Consider the following 25,498-nt stretch of genomic DNA (forward strand, 5'->3'; position numbering starts at 1 on the left):
ATCAATCGGGCCATAAAAATGGTAGGTATACCTACAGATTGCAATTTTGCCGAACCTTGAAAATTAATTAAAATATAATAACTGTTGCGTGAAATTCATTTTAACAATGTATTTGAAGGGCCCAGTTCCAAGTCGGCCTAAGTCCATTTTTATCATTTTTGAGTTAGCAGCGCCATCTGGTAATACAGGTCGGTTAACACCTTTACCACCTTGTCCCAACCCCTGGCGTTACTTTTTTCGCTCAGGAGCGCTGTTTTGCCGGTTCGAAAAAAAAGCTGATTAAGTATTCCAAAGTGGCCTAAATCATACATTTTTTACGAATATTTGTATACAAGTGCGGTTTTTCAGAAGTTTTTCAACAATTTTCGAGTGAAGGCGTTTTCACATGTATTATTCATCATGGTATGTACAAATAGGTGCTTTGAATGAAATTGTTTCAGAAATGTATTAAATTAATGATTCGTGAATTTTTTTTTGAAAAAACGCACTTTTTCAGCTCTTTTTTGAAATTTTTAACATCAGATAATTCCAAAGTGGCCTAAGTCCACTTTTTCTGACTCTTTGACGTGCTCTGGAGCTGAAAATACTCAAAATTAAAAAAATACCAATATGGTACTTTAAAGCAGAAAGATCAAGCTTCACAACCATATAATCACATCATTTGTTATTGAAGTGGAAGGGCGAGAAAAACAGTTATTTGCGTTTTTCTCGAAACGGAAAAAATGGACTTAGGCCGACTTGGAACTGGGCCCTTCATTTATGTACTATAATGGAATTTCATGGATCATTTTTGTTGAAGGTCGATTTAATGAGTGCACACTGCACAATCCTTATGGAATCAAAAGCACAATCAATCTGTATAGTTTTCATTTTTCTCAAGCCCTTTCTATGTTCTCTCCTTATTAGCATATCCCCAGCCCTTGTAGGGAAACGTGCACGAACATGCACAAACGAAATACAAAAACGAACATGCACAAACGAAATACAAAACGATTGGCACTAATTTACAAATGAACTCCATAGGGAGATTTAACATCTCAAAATGTACCAATGGAGTGCTAAGGCTTAAAAAAAACGATTTTGGAGCTTTTAATCTGAAAAACGAGAATTTTGAGCAAAAATGATCTTACTTTGAGGGACAATGGTTCAGCCCTATGGTATCACGAGGGGCTAAAAATTTTTTTTGGACTGGTTTCAACTAAAAAAGAATTACATATACGATGTGAATTTCAGAAAATTCCGAGATATACGTTTTTTATTGACCCACCCCGCGCCCTGGTGGACACCTTGATAATTCTACTTTCAATTGATTCTCCTTCAAAAATTGCTAATTTCTCGCTTGAAAATTTCCTATTTTTCAATCGGTAACATACAACAACAATGTGTTAATATATTTTTTGAATTTAATTCATCAATCGATTTTACATTTCTATAATTCATTTTCAATTCGATTCAAGTTACTTATTTTTCAATCCGATTTCAATTCACATCATTGGATTTTATTTCTGCTTCATTTTAATATTACTACATTTCTAATATACTCGTAATTTCATTTTATTCCATTTTTGTAATGTAGGTAGTTTGATTCATTCTTATTTATTTTGATGTCAAGTATTTTAAACCCTTTTTAATTTGAGCACATGTACTTCGATTTTTCAATTTTTTCCCCAAAAAAATGTTTCAACAATAATTCAAGTAATGGCCTTTTTTTTACTATCAGGTAATACTTGATATACTAATCTGGTTTCAGAAAATTGCTTACAATAAAACACATTTCCACATCAAATATTCTATACTCAATTACAATGATATGACCATTGCGATTGGTACAATAAACCAAAAATAAATTGGAGTGGTTGACAAAATAATAGCTTATAGATTGCTGATTAGTTCAACCTTGAAAATCAATTACCTATATTATAAATTTAATAACTGTCGCTTGAAATTTTATTCACACCATTTATGTATGTACTTACTTGAACGGAATTTAATCACTTACAGCAAGTACTTGAAAAGGTTAAGACTGAGAGTCGTAGTATGGTATAAGACATCATATTTGTTATAATTTTAATTGAAGAACTTGGTGTAAATTCATCACCTCAAATAAGTAAGTACACATGAAATGCTCAACTTACGCGTACACTTATAAGATAATTTCGAATTCACTACATAAATGTTTTCATTAAAATGCATTTCAATTCTTCTGCTCTTTAGCTAAATTTGAGTCACCATTATGAAATTTTTGTCGGTTGTTGTTGTGTTCACCGTTTCGTTAGCTTGTGCTCAAGCTAGTCCAGCTTTTGCCAATTCGGAAAAACTACTTCAAGAATGCAACGCAACTTATCCAGTTCAGCAATGTGAGCTCTTTCAGAGTATACCTTACATAATAGTAAAATCAACGCAATTATATGACATTTCATTCTAACTGCTTAGATTCTAATTTAAAAATTTGGGATTTAATATCTTCTGGTGTAGGAGTTCAACTCAGCGGCGTAGAAAAAGTATGTTCTTTTTTATTCTATCTAGAATTTCACATTTTCATATCATTTTTCAATGTTGAGTAAATTTAAAAATACCTTCACCTAACCTACTTGTGAGCTTTCAATGTGGAACAGAAGCTCTCTAATGTACCTAGGTACTCAAAAATCCTATTTTTCTTCAAGAGTTATACTGATTTTTTATCAATTCAACTTACAGTGCTTTTTGCTTTGCCTCTTTCGCAGAGATGTCGCCGTAAGTACAAACATTATGCATCATATTTATATTCAACATTCTGATCTGCTGTTTGAAAAAAACCTGCTTATAGCCGGTGTTTTTTTTTCGGTTTTTTGATTTTTTTTCCAACATCTAGTTCGACGAGAATGTTAATCTACGCAACGGTAAAGCTTCAGCATATGTCAAAGACCTTCTCAAAGGTTACCCAGATATCGCAAAATACAAAGATGTACTAATGGCTCAAATATTCCAAATCACCAGATCAGCCAAAAGTAAATATAAGCTTCAACATTTTCACTGATAAAAATACAAGTACCTAGTAGTTTAGTAAAAACACATCATTGTGAAAATTTCATCGCCACAATTTCTTACACCGAAATAGTTTACAGAATTTTAAATTTTTCATCACAGACGTATTGTGTATGTACTTGTATTAATTTTTGTTCCATGCACCCAGGTTATGATGACAAATGCGAAAGAGCTTTCGTGATTCATCACCAAATCGCCCTGTATGTTGAGACAAACACTCTAATATTCATTTTTATACGAATTTTGCAGGTTATAAAAAATAATCTTTATATACTTTACCTATACCTTTTAGAACTGTTTTCACGTTGCGAATAGCTAAAAGCATAGAAGAGACTTCCCAACAACTTGAACAATTCAAATTTTTTGATGATTTGATCAACGACGAAGCGGCATGGGAGAGCATGAAAGGAGATACCTCCACAAGGCCATTTTGCAAGTTGAGAAAATCTATGAAAACTCTGAGACCAACCACACATGCAGTATCGCACAAACCGCCGACCATAGAGTGCCCACCTTAATGACCAATTGCAAGTTGATACAGAAATTGTCGCTAGAATTAAAAAACTGTTACGCCTAACTTATATCAACACAACAAGTTGGCATATAAATGTACTGAATCATATCAAATTTTCAAAAATGACTTTCTGATTTTCAGACTATTTTTTTCCAAAATTAAAGAATTATTGACTTTACTTCAGCAAAAACATACCTATATCCATTATTAAAAACTTTCCTCGGAGAGAAGATTACATTCTCTAGAAATCTAAGCATTGAGTGGTTCACTCGAATAAATAAAAACTATGACATGTATATCAACATCAATGTTTGAAAACACTTCACATAGATTTTTGTAAAATAAACTTTTCCTGCACACCAAAGAAAAAGTACTGAAAACTGCGAACGATTAATCAAATTACATCAAAACACAGAGTAACTATGGAAGAATTAACCCAAGATCTGCATTTAAATAACAATAACACAAGGATTAAAATCATTAAAATTCATCTCAAAATTGGCAAAATGCTTGTAGGTACATAAAAATTCACAATTTTCTATCTTACAAAACTCCTTAAACAGAGTAAGGTAAAAAATGATCATAACAAAATTTGTTCATTTTTTGACGTACAGTTTTGCGCACAAGAAAAAAAAACATGAAATGATTGAACATATTTAGCACAATTTTGAATTTTATTTCACGTATGGGTTGATCTGTTTTTGATTATCTACTTGCAATGAGAAATTAATCATGTTTTGAATTCGTAAAAATTCACTAAAAATCGAAAATTGAAATTGAGTATTACAAAAGCTGCACATTCTGAAATTGGAAAACTTTCATGCTTCAAAAATTTTGTTTCACCATCCCATTTTCATTTTTTTCCTACAAAATTCTTTGCTTTTCCAAGGAAATCAAGTTTTTGTCATGAAAACTTGAGGAAAAAATTCAAATTCCTCATATCAAATAATACGATAATTCTAGTTGAACAGAAAAAAGAGAATCTTATCAATAAATGAAAAATTCTCAGCGCTACAAATTGTTTCCCTTCATTTTTCTCATCAAATACCTACTCAATTTTTCTCCAAAAATTTTATTGTTCGTGATGAAAATTATGAAATTTTTTTCAATTGTTTTAGGAAAAAAATTAAGGAAACTACGAAATAAGTAAAGAGAAATGAAAATTTTGATTCTCCTCATTTTTGGTAGGACCTTTGCTTTTGGTAGAAAATCGAATTTTTGTAAAGACAATGTGGATAAAATAATTTCAAATCCTTCATCTCTAATAATAATTTAAATTGAACTTTAAAATTTTTGTCTGAATATCTCAAAACCAACGTTGTGCGCATTCCTTACAATACAATTCACATTAACCAGCATCGTGTGCGCTTTCCTATTACAGCCAAAAATTCCCTCTTTTCCAATTGGTAACATAACACAATACTAATAGGTACCTATATCAACTTATTTTTTAAATTAAAATCTTACGACTGCACCTAATTTAGTATTTTTAATTCAATATTTCGTTGGCATTCATTTTTGTTTTATTTCAAGTAATACATCTCTAATATGCTCGCAATTTTATTTTATTCCATTAATGATGTAAGTATTTTGTAATTTGATTCATTATCATTTCTATTGATTCATACTATAGGTACATATTTCAAACCCTTTTTAATTTAAGCACATTAATTATTCGTTTTTTTTTTTATTTTGAAAATGTTTTCAACAATGATAAAAGCGCTGTTGAGTAATGTTGTTTCTGAAGATTACGAGTACTTTTTCAAATACGCATTTCCACATCAAATATGCTATAGACTCAATAACAGCGATATGACCATTGCGATTGGTACAGTGAACAAAATTTTGCAATCGCCAAAATAACAGCTTATAGATTGCTGGTTAGTTGAACCTTGAAAATTAATTATATAATTCTAATAACCGTCGCTTAAAATTTTACTTGCACAATGTATGCACTTACTTGAACGGAATTTAATCACTTACAATAAGTGCTTGAAACAGTTAGACTGAGAGTCGTAGTATTGGTCATATTAGGTTTAATTTTAGTTGAAGTACAGGGTGTAGATTCATCACCTAAAGTAAGTAAGTAAGTAAGTAAGTAAGTATTCATGAAATACTCAACTGTACGCGTTATATTATATGTTTATCAAGGAATCTCGAATTCTCTACATGAATATTTTCATATGCTTTTCAATTCTTCTGCTCTTCAGCTCAATTGGCGTCACCATTATGAAATCTTTGTCCGTTGTTTTGGTGTTAATCATTTCGTTAGCTTGCACTCGAGCTTCTCCAGGTCTGTGGGGCACCGGAAAAGAACCGAGAGAAAAATGCAACGTTACTTATCGAGTTCAGAAATGTGAGCTTTTTCAGAGTATCTATACGTAATAGTAAAATCAACGGAATTATGTGACATTTTGTTTTAACTGATTAGTTTCAGATTTAAAAATTTGGCAAAACGTACATGGTGGTGTAGACGTTCAACTCAACAGCGCAGAAAAAGTTTGTTGTTTTTTTTTCATTCTACCTTGATACATGATATCCCACCTTGGGAGCAATAAGGTTACATCTCAAAAAAGTAAAATTTTACGGGAGAGTGATTTTTCTTTTTTTTTTTTGAAAAATTCATTCATTATTTTCAGCAAATTATAATCGAATGTGAGGAATGAATAGCACCTCATTTCAAAGATTAGATATCGTACCTTCATTCAGCATATATATAAGAATATGTAATGCATGTACTTACTTGAAAAATAGAATCTTAAAGAGGAAGTATTTCAATGTTAGGAAAACATTTTGAGTTATAACCTGCTTTCATCAAAATTGATCTCGAGGCGAAAAGAAGCGTCCAAAAAATTTCATGTCAACAAAGTTGTAGAGAGTTAAATATTCGATCGGCATACCTAACATAGTTATTTTTTTCTAGAGTACTTAGTTTCTGAGTTGTCTTCAAAAAACTAAAATTTCATTGTGCAAATTCATTTTTCTGAAAAGTGATCAATTTAAAATTTTTTTCCATTCGGTAGGTACAAACCAATAAAAAATATCTACAATTCTTGTGACTATTTTTGTATCTGACAATCAAACAATGTTTTTCAACACTTTATTGTAAGTACGAAATCTATTTTAAAAAGGGGGAGTATTTTGAGATGTAAGGCTGGTTGTGGGGGGGGGGGGGTCATACAAACCCCAAAAATTGAAAAAATGTCAGAATCTTTTTTTTTTTGGGTTGTAACCTTATTACTCTCAAGGTGCGATATGTACAAATTTAAACTCAAATCGACTTTGCATTTAACCAAAATATTTGAAAACTCCATTGTACTCTATACAATTTTCTCAACAGAAATTTTACATTTTCATACAATTTTTCAATGCAAAGTCAATTTGAAAATATGTACATACCAGCAACTGTACTCTCTAAATTTGAAACAGTGAAATTTCATAGCTTAGCTGTACCTAACGATATTTTGTCTTTTTAAAATCAGTAGTTTTTGACTGCAAAACAGTAGAAAATCTACTGAATTGCCCAGTCAAAATGATTTTTTACTGACCAATTCAGCAGATTTTTCACTGCTTCGCAGTAAAAATCTACTGCTTTTAAAAAGACAAAATGTCGTCACTGCTGAGCAGTGAAATTTCACTGTTTCAAATTTAGAGAGTAACCTATATGGTACTCGTAAGTTTTCAATCTGGAACAGAAGGTAAAACTTTACAAAAGAAACCCATTGAAATGTGTTTTAATGCAGACACTACGAATTCGATGCAAAATTATAATTGATCTTCGTACCAATTCGAGACCTTATCTATGAATGTATCAAATGTCCTATTTTTCTTTAAATGTTATATCTTATTGATTTCTCATCGATTTATTTTACAGTGCTTTTTGTACTGCCTACTTCGGAAAGATCGCTTTGTAAGTACAAACCCACGTATCACATTGTTCAACATTATGATTTGCTATCTAAAAACTATTCCTACCTATACATATAGCCTGTGTTTTTTTTCTCACTTTTTAAATCATTTTCAACATCTAGTTCGACGATAACGGTTACCTACGCAACGGTTCAGCATACCTCAAAGCACTTTTGAATTATTACGGTTCACCAATCGTAAAATACAGAAATTTACTGGCAGCACAAATATTCCAAATCGCCAGATCAGCCAAAAGTATAAGCTCCAATATTTTCACTGATAAAATAAGTTCATTTTACACAACATTATAAAATTTCATCATAATAATTTCGTACACCGAAATATTCTCACAGTTTTCCATTTTCCATCACAAACTAAAATGTAATCAATTTTTTTCTATGCACCCAGGCATTGATGACAAATGCGAAAGAGCTTACGTAGCTCATCACCACATCATCCTGTATGTTGAGTCAGAATATTCTAACATAAATTTTATTCCTACCATATCATACGAATTTTGCAGGGTATTAAATATGCCTTATACTTACCTACACGTTTCAGAACTATTGCGATGTTGCAAATGACTGCAGGCATAGAATACCTTCATACCAAAGACATGAGTAAAGAAAACGATTACTTCAAATTTGTTGATGACTTGATCAACGAAGAAGAAACATGGGAGAGCATGAAGAGTAATACCTCCACCACGGCATTTTGCAAGCTTGATAAATCCATTCATACGACGAATATTCATCACTATCGGATATGGCACAAAAACTCGACCGAAACCTTATGTCAACTTAAATGATAAATTGAAAATTGATCCTGAATTTTTCACTAGTACTTACTTACATTAAATATGACTTTTAAAAAATTAGAAAATAAGTTGACGAATATGTAGATGTAGGTACCGTCAACTGGGGTGATACGGATAACGCGGGGTGATATGGATAATTGAGGGGGTGATACGGATAGTGGTCATTTAGAGCCCCTAGGGGACGAAAATCGAAGTAGTTGATAATAATGAAAAATCTTCTTCATTCACCTGGCAACCTATTCTAAGTGTTGAACCGAATTTTTCCGAATGATTACATGTGATTTTTGATAAACTTGTGATTGATGTTTGAAATCTTCGAAAATTTTATAAACCAAAATACAGAAAAATATAATGTTGTATACATTGTGTAGTAGTGTTATTTACCTACAATATTCAAATTTCAAATTTTTTTTTAAGACTCATGAGACAGTGGTACGGCCATTAGGAGTAAATGTGTGAATTTCAAGGGGGGAAACGGATAATTGGTTAATTGATTAATTAACGTATTAATTTCATTTTTCTCCGCTCTAAACAGATGGGTGATCTCTAATTAGTCGAAAACAACCTTTTACTCAATTTTATGGGAATCAAAAAGATTCAGAAAATTCAAAGGGTGACCATTTTATGCATTTTTTGGGAAATTTTTTTTTGCCGCGAATCGATTTGAAATTTGGGCTGGGGGGGGGGGTTTGAGGCGGCGAATTCATTTCCAGTGTCAAATTTTCGTCAGAGTGCACCCTTCTCCCGGAAAAAGCCCATTTTTTGTTTTAGAAAATGATCCAGAAAAGTCGAAAAGATATGTCAAATTTTGTATTTTTAATGACGTTTTGTGACCAATTTCAGGTCACTGAGCACGAAAATGATGTTTTATCAACATTCCTATTTTTGGTTTACTCAATGTTACGTTTTAGTTTCAATCCTAAATTTATTTCGTTTGAATAAAAAAAAAATTTTTTGAAAAATTTTTTCCAGGTATAAATTGTTTTTTCAGTGAAAATTTGAATTTTTTCCCCAGAAATTGGACTTTTTAGTCAATATTCATCGTCTGACACTCTAATCCATTTCACTCACGCTCGTAAATGCCCTAAAAACATGCAAAAACCATACTATCCGTTTCATCCCTGAACGCGGGATGAAACGGACACACCTTTGAGGGTTTGTGGGGGCTAAACAAAAAGGGGTCAACAAATTTTGAGGGTGCCATTTGGTGCACAAGGAACTAATTTATCAGTAAAAAATCAGAAACGATTTTTTACGATCAATGGGGGGCATTTGGGACGAAAAAACATCCAAAATCTATCCGTATCACCCCAGTTGACGGTACCTATACTTAATCATATCAATGATTAAAATCACTAAAATTCATCTCAAAACTAACAAATAAATGGTCAACCTCTAAACTTATAACTTAAGTAGGTAAAACATCAAAATACCAGAATAATTCAGCAAAACAAATCTCAACGTGTAAAAAAAGTGTTGACAATTATGAAAAATAGACCAAATATTGATAACATCGAATGAAATCTTGCAACAGTTAGGTACATGATTTAGTTTCAATTACCTACCATCATTACGCGCTATCAAGTTTTTTTTTCAAGTGAGTGTACCTAATTACCTATACATATAATTATGTAATATGTACGAGTATTTATAACGAACATTAGCTCGATGATGAATCATTGATAGGAAATTTTTCGATGTGATATTTTTTTGAAAAACAACGTTAGCAAAATGAAGAATCAACTTCTGTGGTTCATTTTTACAGCACCCAGATGCAAATTTTCCATTTCAGGGCATCCCAGAGTTTCATCAACGCAAAAAGACGATTTTTTTTATGGACAAACAAGGAATTGCCTTTGAGCTAACGCAGACTAAATTTACTGACCATAATATACTTTACTTTTGGCGAGTTATGTTTTTTTTGTGTGATTATTCAGTAAAAAAAGATGGTAATCAGTCCCAAAACTTATTTCAACTCCTTCGAACCGAATTTCACTATTTCTGGCAATTCTGGAGTTCGAATCATTTTAGAAAAGAAAATCATAAGCGCGATCGAAGCGGGAGCAAAAACTCTAGAATATTGATAATCTAAAGCACTATTCAAGATCATTTTTGATGGGGTGTGATAAGTGCATTTTTTCAGCTTTGCCTTTTTTAAATTGGAACATGATTTTAAAAAAATTTAAATTCTGGAATAAATACTACATACAATCGACTTGAGCCCAACGAGGCAGAAACCAGAAAATATGAGATTCCAAAAGTGAAACTTTATTTTTATGAGAAAAATCTGTTTTTTTTGGGGCTGTGTAAAAATATTTTTTGGGGTTTTCCCAGATTTAGGGCTTCCATCCACATTCTATAGGAAACTATATGATGACACTCTGCAGCCTCAACACTCCCAAATACCATCCACCCCCTCAGTCCCACCAATCACAATACAAGAGATAAAGAAGAATCTAAAGCAAATGAAAAACAATAAATCACCAGGAAAATATGGAGTTATAACAGAAATTATAAAACTGGGTGGAGATGAAATAAACGAATACCTGGCAGTGCGATTTAATCAGAGCCTAGAAGGAAAAATCCCGGATGAATGGAATGATGCTGAAGTAGTTTTGATTCATAAAAAAGGGGACAAAGCTGATGTAAAATAAGCCTACTTTCTAATATGAACAAACTATTTAAGGATAATTGCCACAAGGCTGACAGAAAAGCTTGATGCTCGTATGCACTCACTCAACTACATACGTACCTTATAATTAGAAAATAACCAAACGAACGAGAGGGGTCAATTTAATGAGTGCACACTGCACAATCCTTACGGAATCAAAAGCGCAAACAATCTGCATAATTTTCATTTTTCTCAAGTCCTTTCTATGTTTTCGCCTTATTAGCGTATCCCCAGCCCTTGTAGGGGAACGTGCATCGAACATACCGCACAAACGAAATACAAAACGATTGGCACTCATTCACAAACGAACTCCATAGGAAGATTCAGCATCTCAAAATGTACCAATTGAGTGCTAAGGCTAAAAAAATCGATTTTGAAGCTTATTTTAATCTGAAAAATGTGAATTTTGAGCTAAAATGATCTTACTTTGAGGCACCATGGCTCAGCTCTATGGTGTCATGAAGGGCTAAAAAAATGTTTGCACTGGTTTCAACTCAAAAGGAATCACATACTTATACGATGTGAATTTCAGAAAATTTCGAGATATACGTATTTTATCGACCCCCCCCCCCCCCCTAATGGACACCCTGGTAATTCTACTTCCAATTGATTATCCTTCAAAAATTGCTAATCCCTCGCTTGAAAATTTGCTATTTTCTAATCGGTAACATACAGCAATGTGTTGAACTGTTGATATATTTTTTGAATTCAAATCAATCGAATTTACATAACGAATTCATTTTGAATTCGATTCAAGTTATTTATTTTTCAATCCAATTTTAATTCACATCATTAGATTTCATTTTTACTTCATTTTAATAGTACTACATTTTTCTAATATACTCGTAGTTTTATTTTATTCCATTTCTGTAATATAGTTTGATTCATTCTTATTTATTTTAATTTCAAGTATTTTAAATCCTTTTTAATTTGAGCACATGTACTTACCTACCTAGTACTTCGTTTTTTTGCTTACAATAATACACATTTCCACATCAAATATGCTATACCTACTCAATTACAGTGATATGACCATTGCGATTGGTACAATAAACCAAAAATAAATTGGAGTCGTTGACAAAATAATAGCTTATAGATTGCTGGTTAGTTCCGCCTTGAAAATTAATTATATAATTTTAATAACTGTCGCTTGAAGTTTTATTCGAACAATCTATGTACTTAATTGAATAGAATTTATTCACTTACAGCAAGTACTTAAAAATGTTAAAACTGAGAGTCGTAGTACATATAAGACGTCGTATTTGGTATAATACCTATTAGTTGAAGAACTTGGTGTAAATTTATCCCCTCAAGTAAGTAAGTATACGTGAACTGCTCGACTTACAATACGCGTACTCATCAGAGAATCTCGAATTCGTTACATGAATCTTTTAATCAAAATGCCTTTCAATTCTTCTGCTCCTCAGCTGAATTTGCGTCACCATTATGAAATTTTTGTCGGTTGTTTTGGTGTTCGCCATTTCGTTAGCTTGTGCTCAAGCTGATCCAGCTTTGCAGCATTCGGAAAAACTACTTCAAGAATGCAACGCAACTTATCCAGTTCAGCAATGTGAGCTTTTCCTGAGTATACATATTAAAATCGAAGCAATTATATGACATTTTGTTTCACCTAATTAGATTCTCATCTAACAATTTGGCTATCAATATCTCGTGGTGTAGGCGTTCAACTCAGCGCCGCAGAAAAAGTATGTTTTTTAAAATTCTACCTGGAATCTCACGTTTTTATATTATCATTTTTTAATGTTGAGTCAATTTAAAAATACCATCACCTAACCTAGGTACTTGGGTCATTACACGTCAATTCGACCAAGAAGTGGTAAGGGGGGGGCAACGATTTTTTAAAAATTTTCCGGAGGAAAGACCTTTCGAAGGGATGGCCAATGGCGCAAATCGCAGCCGTCTAGCTCTTTTTTAAAGGCTGCTAGGGGGTGTCAAAGTTTTCAGTGAACTTGAAATATCATCCGTTTCAGCAGTTTCAGCAGTGGAATACTCGATAACCGCGATACCTACCAAAATGGAACTTTTTTCAACAGTTAGGGGTTTCGAAAGGCTTCTCGGTGATCATCTTAAAAATCAGTGTTGCCACTTTTTTTCGCACAAAAATTAGCTCGAAAAGTTTCAAAACTAATTTTAATATCGTTCCGACAATCAAAAACTCTGAAAAAATGTACGTATTATGGACAAATTTTCACGCTGAACAATACGTTAAAAAATTGGAACGGTGTTATTTCGTAAAGTCGATTTAAAAAATCAAAAGTTTGCAAAAAAATGCGATTTTTTAATTTGAAACATGAAAAAAAGTTTTGATTGATGAAGTTGACCCATTTGACCCCTACTTTTACGTACCCGTTGAAAAAATTACCGAATTTTAATTTTCTTGCTATGAGTGTAATTTTTATAAACTTTTTCGTGAAATAGGTACGTATGAAAAAGATCAAAATGAGACAACTGAACAAATTTCAAACTATTTCAATGTATGGAATAATTGGAAATTGAATTTTTTCGAATTTTTATTTTTTTGTGATGAGTTTATTTCATTGAGTGAAAGCAGGGTTTCAACTTTTTCAACGCGTACGTAAAAATAGGAGTCAGCGCTAGAAGGCTGCGATTTGCGCCATTGGCCATCCGTTCGAAAAAGGTCTTTCCACCGGAAAAATTTAAATAAAATCGCCGACCCCACTTACCACTTCTTGATCGAATTGACATGGAATGACCCACTTGTAAGCTTTCAATCTGGAACAGAAGTTCTCTGATGCTTTAAATCTCGTAAAAATTTACAAAATAAACCGATTGGAATGTGTTTTGATGCAAACACTATAATTTAATATACAAAATTATAATTGATCTTCGGTACCAGCAATTCAAGAGCGTGAGAGTATCTCCGCGTATTAATGTACTTACCTTCTTAAAAATCCTATTTTTCTTCAAGTGTTGTACTGATTTTTTATCAATTTAACTTACAGTGCTTTTTGCTTTGCCTCTTTCGCAAATATGACGTTGTAAGTACAAACATTACGTATCATTTATGTATTCAACATTCTGATCTGCTGTTTAAAAAAAATTCCTGCTTGTAGCCCGTGTTTTTCTCCTTTTCTTGATTTTTTTTTGTCAAAATCTAGTTCGACGATAACGGTAACCTAAGGAACGGTTCAGCATATGTCAGAAAACTTCTCAGTGCTTACCCAGATATCGCAAAATACAGGGATGTACTAATGGCTCAAATATTCCAAATCGCCAGATCAGCAAAAAGTAAGTATAGGCTTCAATATTTTCACTGATCGAATTGCAATTAGTATAGTGTATTAAAAACACATCATTGTGAAATTTCATCACCACAATAATTTCTTACCTACACCAAAACAGTTCACACAATTTTAAATTTCTCACATCACAAACGTATAGGTATATTAATTTTTGTTCTATGCATCCAGGTTTTGATGACAAATGCGAAAGAGCTTTCGTGATTCATCACCAAATCACTCTGTAAGTATGTTAAGATGAACATTCTAACGTTCATTCTGATGAAAAAAAATATTAAAATTTTACAGGTTATTACATTCTATGCCTTAAACTTTACCTACACTTTTCAGAACTGTTTTCACGTTACGAATTGCTAGAAGCATAGAAAACGTTACCCATATCAAAGATGAAACTACGAGTATCAACGCAATAGAGAGCAGAGAAAACATTGATCAACAAACTTCTCAACAACTTGAACAAAATTTAAAATTTTTTGATGCTTTGATCAACGACGAAGCGACATGGGGGAGCATGAAGGGTAAAGTCTCCACTACGCCATTTTGCAAAGTGGCAAAATCTATGATAACTCTGGGGCCAAACTACTATGCGATGACGCATACACCACCGACCATTAATTGTTGACCTAATATAATAAATTGAACGTTGATACAGAAATTTTCACTAGAATTTAAAAACTTTTATATACCTAACCTACATCATGACGTTCGAGAAATTAGCAAACAAGTTGGCATTTGGCATATCTATTGTACATTTAATCATATCAAACTTTCAAAAATGACTTAATCTAAAATTTAAAAAAAATTATAACAATATGGTAAAACAATGGTAAAAAAGAAATGAACAATCACAAAAGGTGCTCAAATTGAGCACCTCCTGCTTCAATGCAGGCTAGAATCGTTCGTTACCATTTGAATGTTATTCGTTCTTCACGATCACATCACATCAAACCTACTCGCAGATGTGATACTCAGGTTGTTTGTGAAATGAGTCTTTTACTAGTAGGTAGGTAAACAATTTGAATGCTTCAAATTTCACCCAAAATTATCGCGAAAAGTGTCTAGATGGGGGTGACTTGACCTGTAGAAACCGAATTCAGGATTCATGTTCTTATTTGACCATTATTTTGTCAAAAAACCAATGGTCTAAAACTTTTAAAGATGAACTTTCGAAAAATTTGCAAACTGAGTTTCATTAAAATCGATCTGGAGGTAAAAAGAAGCGTCCAAAAAAAATTTCATGGTAACAAAGTTGTAGAGAATCAAATTTCCAATCGACATAATATCGTTAGTTTTTTTCTAGGATGCTTGGTTTTTGATTTTTTTTACAAAAAACTGAAATTTTCGAAAAATTTGCAAGCTAAGTTTCATTAAAATTGATCTGGAGATGAAAAGAAGCATCCTACGAAAAAATTATATGAAGGAAAATTGTAGAGAATTAAATTTCCAATCGACATAGTGTCGTTAATTTTTTTCTAGGATGCTTAGTTTTTGATTTTTTTTGCAAAAAACTAAAAATTTTGAAAAATTTGCCAACTGAGCTTCATAAAAATTGATCTGGAGGCGAAAGGAAGCGTCCAAAAAAAATTTCATGAGAACAAAGTTGTAGAGAATTAAATTTCTAATCGACATAATGTCGTTAGTTTTTTTCTAGGATGCTTAGTTTTTGATTTTTCAAAGAAAAACTAAAACTCTTAGAAATGAACTTTTGAAATTTTCTTCATGAAACTCATCAAGCCACAAAAATCAATCTGGAGGCGAAAGGAAGCGTCCAAAAAAAATTCACGAAAACAAAGGTGTAGAGAATTTGATTTCGAATCGACATGATGTCGTTAGTTTTTTTCTAGGATGCTTAGTTTTTGATTTTTTAAAGAAAAACTAAAACATGAAAATCGGGATACTGACTTTTGGGCCGCGAATGACAACCCTTTACCAATTAGGTAACAATAGGCGTGGTCAAGGTATTCTTTTGGTTAAGTAGCCAAATCAACTACCCAGACTGGTCGCAGTTCTACAATGACAAGAGTCGCGAGCTGACATGTTGATAGTACCAGTAAATTCTTGGGAGCTCAGGTCTTCAGTTAAAATGGTTTTTCAATCTTATTTAATTCTTTATTTCGATTAAGTTTCAGTTGTGTAAAGTCTTTTTCCTTGTGATAACTCGTTATTACATTGTATTTTCTACTTTGTGTAATACAAGTGATTAATATGTGCGTATGTGTATTTATTTACTCATAAGTTACTTGAACCAAGATTCAAAAGTTCCAATAACCAGCACGAATCTTGAATCAAGTAACGCACTCTAGCATCGATTTTATTCAATTGGAAGAAAATACCTATGTAATATAGACCTATATCACAGGTGGTGCATTATTTCTACCAAGTACTCGTATTAGGTAGGGTACTAATCTTGTTTCTGAAAATGTTTTTCAAAATAAGGTATCCACATCAAATATGCTATACTCAATTACAGATATGACTATTGCGATTGGTATAATTGACCAAAAATAAATTGAAGTCGTCAAAATAATAGCTTATAGATCGCTACTCAGTCGAACCTTGAAAATTAATTATATAATTTTAATAACAATCACTTGAAATTTCATTTGCACAATGTATGCAATATGCACCTACTTGAATTGAATTTAATCACACATACAGCAAGTACGTGTAACAGTAGTTGAACTGAGAGTCGTTGTGTTTCTCACAGAACCTCGAATTTTCTACATAAAGGAGCGGCTATACTGAACTTACATAGGTAACCGTAAACTTATTCCCGTAACTTGAAACATAAGATTGGTTTATACTGTGTTTATACATGGTTTATACTGAACTTAAACGTGAATAAGCCAATCTTATGTTTTACGGGAATAAATTTACGGTCAAGTTCAGTATAGCCGCTCCTTAAATACGATATTTACATCAAAATGTCTCTCGATTCTTCTGCTTTCCAGTTCAATTTTCGTCATCATTACCATTATGAAATCTTTGTCGGTTGTTTTGGTGTTCATTATTTCGTTGGCTTGTGCTAGAGCTGCTCCAGGTTACTCGCCATCAAAAGAAACGTTTCAAAAATGCAAAGCAGCCTATACATTTAAGCAAGGTGAGCTTTTTCGGAGTCCAGATAATAAAATCAATGTTATTAATTTATTATACGATATTTGTTTCACCTAATTAGATCCTGATTATAAAATTTGGACTTCCATATATGGTGGTGTAGGCGTTCAACTCACCTACGAAGAAAAAGTATTTCCACTTTTTTATTCTTTCTTGATACATAGGTACATAATTATGTAGGTACCTATAATATATTTAAACTCGAATCAATTTTGTATATAATCAAAATATTTTGAAAAAGCAACCCTCATCCATACAATTTTTGAAACAGAAATTCCACCTTTTCATAGGCCTAGATATACCTAATTTTTCAATGTTGATTCAATTTAAAAATACCAACACTTAACCTATAATCGTAAGTACCTATTCAAATTGAAACAAAAACTTGATCGATTCGATTGTTCTTGGTAGGTACAGGTAGTAGGTATAGGTACCTTATTGAGAGTACAAAAAGACATCTTCATTCATGTATATCAAAAATCCAAATTTTCTTTCAAATGTTATACTAATTTCTTATCAATTTATTTTACAGTGTTTTCTGCACTGCATTTTGCAGAAAGATAACTACGTAAGTACGATTACGAACATAATATGTACGTATCATATTATTCAACATTATGATTTGCCATCTGAAAAATAATCATAGGTATCTACAGCCTACGTATGTTTTCTTTTTGATTTTTTTGATTTTTTTCAACGTCTAGTTCGACGATAACGGCAACCTACGCCACGGTTCAAAATATATCAAAGACCTTCTTAACAGTTACCCAGATATCGCAAAATACGTTGATGTACTGATGTCCCAAATATTCCAAATCGCCAGATCAGTCAAAAGTATGGGCTCTAGTATTTTCATTGATAAAATAAGTTTATTAAAAACGCATCATTATGAAGTTTCATTATCACCATAATAATTTCTTTACATCAAAATATTCACACAGTTTTAAATTTTTCATCACAAACATAATTATGTATGCTTATACTTACAATAATGTTTTTTCTATGCACTCAGGTTTCAATGACAAATGCGAAAGAGCATTCACAATTTATCACCAGATCCATCTGTACGTTGAGATAAAAAATTTTTCATTCTTAGTATTCAGAAAATATATTTGTACCTATCATAGGGATTTTGCAGTTCATTAAATATGCTTTACACCTTACCTACACGTTTCAGGACTATTATAACGTTGCGAATGGCTAGAAGCATAGAAAACGTTACCCATATCAAAGATAGAACTTTCAACACAGTAGAGAGCGGAAATAGTGTCGGTCGAGAAACTTCTAAACAACTTAGACAGTACTTCGGATTTTTTGATGGTTTGATCAATAACGAAGCGACATGGGAGACAATGAAGGGCGATACCTCCACCACACCATTTTGCAAAGTGGCAAAATCTATGAAAATCATGCAACCAGGCGCCTTTGCGATATCACACAAACCCGAGACCATAGAGTGTCCACCTTAATGACCAATTGCAAGTTGATATAGTTTTCACTTGGATTCAAAAAACTTGTACAACTAGTTACCTATTTTATATTTATGTACATGAAGTCTACAAACTACGATTCGTAACTTTTCTTGGAGATAAGATTATTCCCTCATTCATTTAGAATTCTAAGCAAGTAAGCATCGAGTAGGTATTCAACCATAACAGGTACCTAAGCAAAAAAACATCAATAATTAAAAAACACTTTACTTGTCTCGATTTTTATCAAATAAACTTCCCTTGAGAATCAAAGAAAAAGTGCGGAATATTGCGAACAACTTATCACAATTACACAATAGGTACATACATCAAAACAAAGTGTAACCACACGTAAGAATTACCTCAAGTATTTAAATACCTAACTCAAACACGAAAGGATTAGAATCACCAAAATTCATCTCAAAATTCACGAGGAAATGGTCAAATTGAGCAAAACTTCGCGAAAATTGTTTCAAAATTTCTTCAAATTCCAAGTAAACAGTCAGAAATTGATAAAAGTTGGCAAAACATTACCAAATACCAGAATACTTCTGCAAAACAAATCTGAAAGTAGGTACAGAAAAAGTGTTGACGATTATGAAAAATAGATCAAATGGAATGAAATCTTGCAAAAGTTACACGATTCAGTTTAAACTACATAAGAGTATGTATCTGATATTGTGGTATAGGTTTTGATAGTAGGAAATACAGAAGGTTTTTTTTTAATTAGATTTGACGTGTAGGAATAGGATAGGTAACAAAATAAGAAACACATGGGAATTTCAGGGAAGCAGGATCGTTACAGGAATTTAGATAGGAACCTGCCTAACCACATAATATTAATTTATCAAAGAGAACTCGTTTCCCATATTCGATAATCTGGGGAATATTTGCAGAGATAGGTATAAACCTATCTAATCGAAAAATAAAAGGTTGGGAATATATCCCTTTTTGAGAGTTTACGAAATTCTAATTGATAACAAAAAGAAACACTAATTATAAAATTAAGATGGTAAATTGAGTATTCTAAATCACTCGATCAATTCATTGATCACTTTGATTATAAAATTCTAATTGGAGAAATTCATAAGGTAAAGTGGGGTAATTCCGATAGCAAGCCCTAGCTTTGTTGCAAAAAACATTTTGGCACAAATGATGAAGAAAGTAGGTAGTTTTAGTGCTAACCTACACCCATTAATGATCAGATGGTTCATCTGCTCTGTTTTGTCAAGTCTGTGCAGTGTTCAAAATCTGAATGCCCAAATCCTTTGCCGCAAAAAACAGTGCACTTTTGAAACTCATTTTTATCGTTCAAAACTTGTTGAAAAATTCTGTTTAGAAGCTGATATTTGATGAATACATGTTAAAGTGTCAGTACCTCTTTTGATTTTGCTTTTATAATTATTTGTTTGGTGGCATTGAATGATTAAACATGTCGATCATTTTTCATGCTGCGGGGTAATTCCGATAGCCCCAGCAAAATTGTCCTGCAATGTTTTTTTCTCTGTTTTGATGTATTATAGTTTTAGGGGGTCGAAATTATCAAAGAAAATCCTCAAAACGGGGCATTTTTCTCTAGTTGGTCTAGTTTTCAAAAATTATGCCTCAAAAATGCATATTTGTAAAAAAAATTAAATTTTTGTTCTAATGATTCAATTTACATGAAATAAAAACCTAAATATGCAATAAATGGTATATTTCAACATTACTGGCTCGGAATTACCTTGGGAGAATTCCTTTCCTTATAAAACTCATTATCAGAATTACCCCATTTTTAGGGTAATTCTGATAACTCAACCTTCCAAAATGTTTTTTCAATTATATGTATGAAGCCTTCACACAAATCACTCTTCAATATAGTCAATGTGTAGCTGAAGGACGCTGGAATAAAGTTGTTACATCATTTTTGCCCCAAAATGTACAGGAAATCCAAAAAATGAGAAATTGCTAAAATTTTGAATTTTGCCATCGGAATTACCCCACTTTACCTTACATGAATTATATTATTTATTAAAGGTGCGTTCATGATTGTCTGTAACTAACCCTAATAAAAGTTACAGTCTGTTACGGAAAAGTAAAATACAAGAATTCTTATGGCGTAGTTCACGTTGTCCGTAACCGTAACTTTTTGTTTTACAGAAAAGAACAAAGAAAATTACAGAAAAGTAAAAAAATTTTTACTTTTCTGTAACAGGCCGTAAGAGTTACGGACAATCATAAACGCACCTTTATTCAGATCTTTACCTTGACCTACATACCTATATCATAAAATATTTGAGACACCAGTCATTTACCTCAACTATATTATAGACCCAAACTCTTATTGAGGAAGAGTAATTCACACCATTATGCCACAGAAGATGAACAAGTCATCTCTGGGCCAGCATACCAGACTCTACCACGATTTACTCCATTTTATCACTCATATTCGAATAATTATGTGATGTACAATTGTACAACTATGCCTAGTGTCTATACCCTACTACCCTTGCGTAGATACAGTTGGTAACACTATACTTGCTCTTTTGGAGCAGGCTGATGCGCCATGGGAGGAGTGTCAGAGCAAGTAGTGCAGTTTTCATAGTCGACGCGTCATCACCACCCAGTTAAACAGGCACGTTCAAGTTCACCACAGTGCTTTGTCTTATACACCTTATCCAAAGGCTAATGTATATTATTTGGTTAAAGTAACCCTCATACAAGTCGTTTTCGTTTAGGCATACACTTTTTACACTAGTGTACACTAGTGTAATGCACTACACGAAATTTACACCAGGTGTAAAATCAGAATCTGCACTTTGGTGTATTTGGTGTAAACCATACACCACATGTCGCACCTCGGGAGTAATAAGGTCACATCTCAAAAAAAATTGATTTTGATGTTTTTGCATTTTTGGGGTTTGCATGACCCCCTGCAACCAAGAATAGCACTTTGAGTCGGGTATGCTGCTTAGATCATGTAAAAAATGCAAAGGGCCTAACTCAAAATTTCTACAACATTGCACGTTGTTTGGAGTTATAAGGTCACATCTCAAAAAACTCCTCTTTCTTTGAGTAAAATTCGCACATACAAAGTGTCAGAAAACAGTTTTGATAGTTTTGAACGTTTTCAAGATGTAAAATAATCACAAGGAGTGTATTTTTGGTAGGTTTGTTCCAAAACAAAAAATTTTTAAAATAGAACATTTTTCAGGAAAGTTAATTTGCATATATATTGAAATTTTAGTTTTTTGAGAAAAACTCAAAAACTAAGCACTCTAGAAAAAAACTAACGACATTATGTCGATTGGAAATTTAATTCTCTACAATTTTGATAACATGAATTTTTTTTTGGACGCTTTTTTCCGCCTCCAGATCACTTTTTATGAAAGGTTATAACTCAAAATGTTTTCCAAACATTGAAATATTTCCTCTTTAAGAGTTTATTTTTCAAAATATTCTTTTGCTAAATGAAGGTAGGGTACCCAATCTTCAAAATGACATGCTATTCATTCCTCACAATTGATTATAAGTTGATGAAAATAATGAATCAAGTTTTTAAAAAAAAGAAAATCACTCTCCTGTAAAATTTCACTTTTTTGAGATGTGACCTTATTACTCCCGAGGTGCGATGTCATCACATAAAACTCAATTTTTATAAAAAATAAAACATATCTTAATAAAAGAACTAAAATATTCATTCTCCATGATAGAATAATTGATAACAAAATGATTTTATAAAATTGATATCATACTCTTCTTACACTACACTGCTTACACCGACTTTGAAATGGGTGCAAAAAGTGTATACACTTTTTACACCAAGCCTTACACTGGAACAAAACGAATAAAAATTGGTGTATACACCAAGTGACCTTGAGCAAAACGAATAGAGTGCACTACACTAGTGTAAAAAGTGTGCCTAAACGAATATCCCTACAGGGAAAATAGTATGTGACAGTTCAGTGTATTGTTATGTATTAATTATAAGTGATTAATCTATAAGTAAGTGATTCAATTATCTCTATTATTAGTTATTGATTCATCTTTAGTTCATCTCAACTAACCAAGCTGAGACTAAGTATACTTCTCGTATTATATAGTCTAAGTATTACCATAAGGAGTGTAATTTATCAGCTAAGTATATCAGTAATTGCATCCGACATGTGTTCTTAGATGGTATATTTAGTTATGTAATGGTATAGAGTACTACCTACAACCCCCTTTGAGCTAGTTGGGCACTTGGTATACGGTAATAGAAATATTCCTAGGAGTATATTCTATCATCAAGACCTTACACCTTTACCTTGTATTATATCTGACAAAACCATCCTCTAAAACCCCTATATCCGGTTAGCCATATTTATATCATTACAATTAAAACTGAGAATTCATAATTTGCGAAATGAATAACTTGAAAATTCAGTTCAAATTAACCCATCATAATCTCATTGAAATATTACAATAAATCATTACAGAACTTGTAAAAATCTACTCCAATGCGCGAAAGCGAAAACGACCATTCTATTCTAATCGAAAATACATAATAATCATCAACTAGTTTAGGTAAGTATTAGAGCTGAAAATGGTACTCACTGACAGCGGGTAACTACTGTACCCATATTGTAAATTCTCGATTCTCGCTAGTAGTGGGTAGCGAGTTGAAAAAATGTTGCACCGGTTCATGTTATAACTAGTAGCGCATTAGGGATATTCGTTTAGGCACACTATTTACACTAGTGTAGTGCACGCTATTCGTTTTGCTCAAGGTCACTTGGTGTACACTCCGTTTTTATTCGTTTTGTTTCGGTGTACTCTGTGGTGTACAAAAGTGTATACACTTTTTACACTGATTTCAAAGTCGGTGAGAGCAGTGTAGTGTATGTTATCATAAGATATAAAAATTTTTCTCAGTCACGTTGAGTTTGAAAAATATAAATTTAAAGATTGAGTTTGAATTGGAAAATAATTTAAAGATGTCGAACCCTATTTCGAACCCTAATTTGGGGAAAATGATGACGTATAAACTCCCTGGTAAGTGGAATTTTGAATTAATACCGACATATTCATCATTACTAGAGCTCGGATTTTTATGATTTGTCATATTTTCATTCATCGCAGAACATCGCGCATATCCTATGGATTTTTGTGAATCATACAATTCTGAGTAAAATGAGCCCAACTTGTTAGCGCATACTTTGCATATTTTGGGCACAAATGCATAAAAATGCATATTTTACACATTTTAAGCGCATATTAGTCATATTTTGGCCGTTTTTTCCATTTTTCAGTCATATTTTCAAAATTTTGACCAAAAAATCCTTTTTTAGTAAAATTTTCATTAAAAATAGAAAAACTGGGAAAAAAATTGAAAAAACGATTTTTGAAATTTTTTTCACCACGTTTGAGGCGATTTGTATGTTAACTTAAAATTGATTATTTAAAGTAAAATTGAAGACTTAAATCTCTTTTTTTGAATTTCTTAATTTTCTAGCCTTCCCTGTACCTTTAAAATGAAAAATCCTTTCTGTAGATACCCATATTGATATTGCATAAAAGTGCATATTCTGATGGATAAGGGCATATTTTGTCATAATTTGATCACAATAAATGCATATGTTATGCGCATAAACTGATTTTTTAAGTGCATAAAAATCCGAGCTCTAATCATTACTTTGCGTAATCTCACGTGTTTGCGCAACACATGTGCTTTTCATTTTTCATTTCATTGGAATCGTTTGTTTTCAGATGGAAAAATTGTAAGATTAAATGTTTTACCAAATTTGTTGAAATCCGTCCCAGTTCAATCTATTCTCGCTTCAATACCAACCGGTACCTCTAATATTAAACCAGCGATTCAATTTGTACAGCAACCCCAGCAACAGCGTTCAGTTGTCCTTGCGGATATCGGTAATCGTCCTGAAAGTTCTGCAAAGGTCAGCGATCGGCTTAATGATGAAACTGACGCAAAATCCAGTACTACTGAGAAATTCTTTTGGGGTGATAAGGAGACGAGACTACTGATTGCCTGCTATAAGGAAAAGCTGCCCTTAAAAGAAGCGGGGAAAATAAAATCTATCGCAATAATGTTTGACCAAATTTCAAAAATTTTGCGTGAGAATAACTACCTAGTAAACGGGACGCAATGCGATAACCGAATGAAGCACGTAAAACGGGAGTACTTAAAACATAAGAAACTCCGAAACAGCACTGGAGAATCCGGAGGTGAAGACGCTACATACGAATACGAAGAGTAAGTAGCTTTTTCATCTTTGGCAAAATGTTAGCAAAATGAACATGTAGAAATGGAAATTCTCATTAGCTTTCAATTTTTAATTTATTCATCACGTACATACTTGTCAATTTCTTAATTTCAGACTGCTGGACGAAATATACTTAAAGAAAAAAAACGTAAATCCGGAGTGCGTTATTAACCGAGAAGGTAAAAAAGTACCGCCAATTCCATCAGCCGTTAAAGAGACCCAGTAAGTTATATTCTAATATGCTGGACCGCCATTGTATTCCTTCCCAGAACGAAAAGAAAACGAAACGCCGTAAGTAGCATACAATTTTTCGTGTAATAAACGCAATTTTTTCGATTGTTCGCGAGTTCGGGTGAACTTTTATGCGGTCTCAAATTAAAGACGATGAAATTCTGTATCGATTGATGTTAAATTTTCGTCATTTTGTGTAAATATAACGATTTTATGAATACTTCTA

At 32.5% G+C, this 25,498-nt stretch overlaps 4 protein-coding genes across 15 annotated transcripts in view; 3 read left to right on the plus strand and 1 right to left on the minus strand.

Annotated features, from left to right (window-relative positions):
* Window positions 1-25,498, minus strand: part of LOC135839250 (slit homolog 3 protein) — a 660,297-nt gene that overhangs the window by 79,391 nt on the left and 555,408 nt on the right. The window lies entirely within an intron of this gene.
* LOC135839217 (uncharacterized) lies at window positions 152-8,630 on the plus strand. Of its 8 annotated transcripts, none has more exons than XM_065355144.1 (8): window positions 152-402; window positions 2,002-2,107; window positions 2,215-2,357; window positions 2,434-2,501; window positions 2,698-2,733; window positions 2,852-2,987; window positions 3,173-3,224; window positions 3,317-3,716. In XM_065355144.1, the coding sequence occupies exons 3-8, from the start codon at window positions 2,234-2,236 to the stop codon at window positions 3,540-3,542; spliced, it is 642 nt and encodes a 213-aa protein (XP_065211216.1). In that variant the 5' UTR covers window positions 152-402; window positions 2,002-2,107; window positions 2,215-2,233; the 3' UTR covers window positions 3,543-3,716. The 8 variants fall into 8 exon arrangements, with proteins under 8 accessions (XP_065211216.1, XP_065211215.1, XP_065211214.1 ...); XM_065355143.1 differs by lacking the exons at window positions 3,173-3,224; window positions 3,317-3,716 and adding exons at window positions 7,856-7,907; window positions 8,009-8,630 and having other exon boundaries at window positions 155-402; XM_065355142.1 differs by lacking the exons at window positions 152-402; window positions 2,002-2,107; window positions 2,215-2,357; ... (3 more) ...; window positions 3,173-3,224; window positions 3,317-3,716 and adding exons at window positions 5,287-5,418; window positions 5,749-5,894; window positions 5,970-6,037; ... (2 more) ...; window positions 7,856-7,907; window positions 8,009-8,630.
* On the plus strand, window positions 12,127-16,426 carry LOC135839218 (uncharacterized). 2 transcript variants are annotated; one of them, XM_065355145.1, is made up of 7 exons: window positions 12,127-12,252; window positions 12,363-12,505; window positions 12,574-12,641; window positions 13,920-13,955; window positions 14,076-14,205; window positions 14,388-14,439; window positions 14,547-16,426. In XM_065355145.1, the coding sequence occupies exons 2-7, from the start codon at window positions 12,382-12,384 to the stop codon at window positions 14,836-14,838; spliced, it is 702 nt and encodes a 233-aa protein (XP_065211217.1). In that variant the 5' UTR covers window positions 12,127-12,252; window positions 12,363-12,381; the 3' UTR covers window positions 14,839-16,426. The 2 variants fall into 2 exon arrangements, with proteins under 2 accessions (XP_065211217.1, XP_065211218.1); XM_065355146.1 differs by having other exon boundaries at window positions 12,127-12,248.
* On the plus strand, window positions 16,835-19,035 carry LOC135839222 (uncharacterized). Of its 2 annotated transcripts, none has more exons than XM_065355152.1 (7): window positions 16,835-16,971; window positions 17,168-17,316; window positions 17,392-17,459; window positions 17,863-17,898; window positions 18,035-18,164; window positions 18,343-18,394; window positions 18,508-19,035. In XM_065355152.1, exons 2-7 carry the CDS (start codon window positions 17,193-17,195, stop codon window positions 18,797-18,799), a joined length of 702 nt encoding a protein of 233 aa, XP_065211224.1. In that variant the 5' UTR covers window positions 16,835-16,971; window positions 17,168-17,192; the 3' UTR covers window positions 18,800-19,035. The 2 variants fall into 2 exon arrangements, with proteins under 2 accessions (XP_065211224.1, XP_065211225.1); XM_065355153.1 differs by having other exon boundaries at window positions 16,837-16,877.

This window comes from Planococcus citri, chromosome 3, assembly GCF_950023065.1.
Source record: "Planococcus citri chromosome 3, ihPlaCitr1.1, whole genome shotgun sequence".
NCBI classification, from domain to species: Eukaryota; Metazoa; Arthropoda; class Insecta; order Hemiptera; family Pseudococcidae; genus Planococcus; species Planococcus citri.

Coding starts and splice junctions, on each gene's coding strand:
- LOC135839217 (XM_065355143.1), top strand. CDS start 2,234: ATGAAATTTTTGTCGGTTGTTGTTGTGTTCACCGTTTCGTTAGCTTGT. Junction 2,358..2,433: donor AACTTATCCAGTTCAGCAAT/GTGAGCTCTTTC, acceptor CTAACTGCTTAG/ATTCTAATTTAAAAATTTGG. Junction 2,988..7,855: donor AATCACCAGATCAGCCAAAA/GTAAATATAAGC, acceptor CTATGCACCCAG/GCATTGATGACAAATGCGAA.
- LOC135839218 (XM_065355145.1), top strand. CDS start 12,382: ATGAAATTTTTGTCGGTTGTTTTGGTGTTCGCCATTTCGTTAGCTTGT. Junction 14,206..14,387: donor AATCGCCAGATCAGCAAAAA/GTAAGTATAGGC, acceptor CTATGCATCCAG/GTTTTGATGACAAATGCGAA. Junction 14,440..14,546: donor ATTCATCACCAAATCACTCT/GTAAGTATGTTA, acceptor TACACTTTTCAG/AACTGTTTTCACGTTACGAA.
- LOC135839222 (XM_065355152.1), top strand. CDS start 17,193: ATGAAATCTTTGTCGGTTGTTTTGGTGTTCATTATTTCGTTGGCTTGT. Junction 18,165..18,342: donor AATCGCCAGATCAGTCAAAA/GTATGGGCTCTA, acceptor CTATGCACTCAG/GTTTCAATGACAAATGCGAA. Junction 18,395..18,507: donor ATTTATCACCAGATCCATCT/GTACGTTGAGAT, acceptor TACACGTTTCAG/GACTATTATAACGTTGCGAA.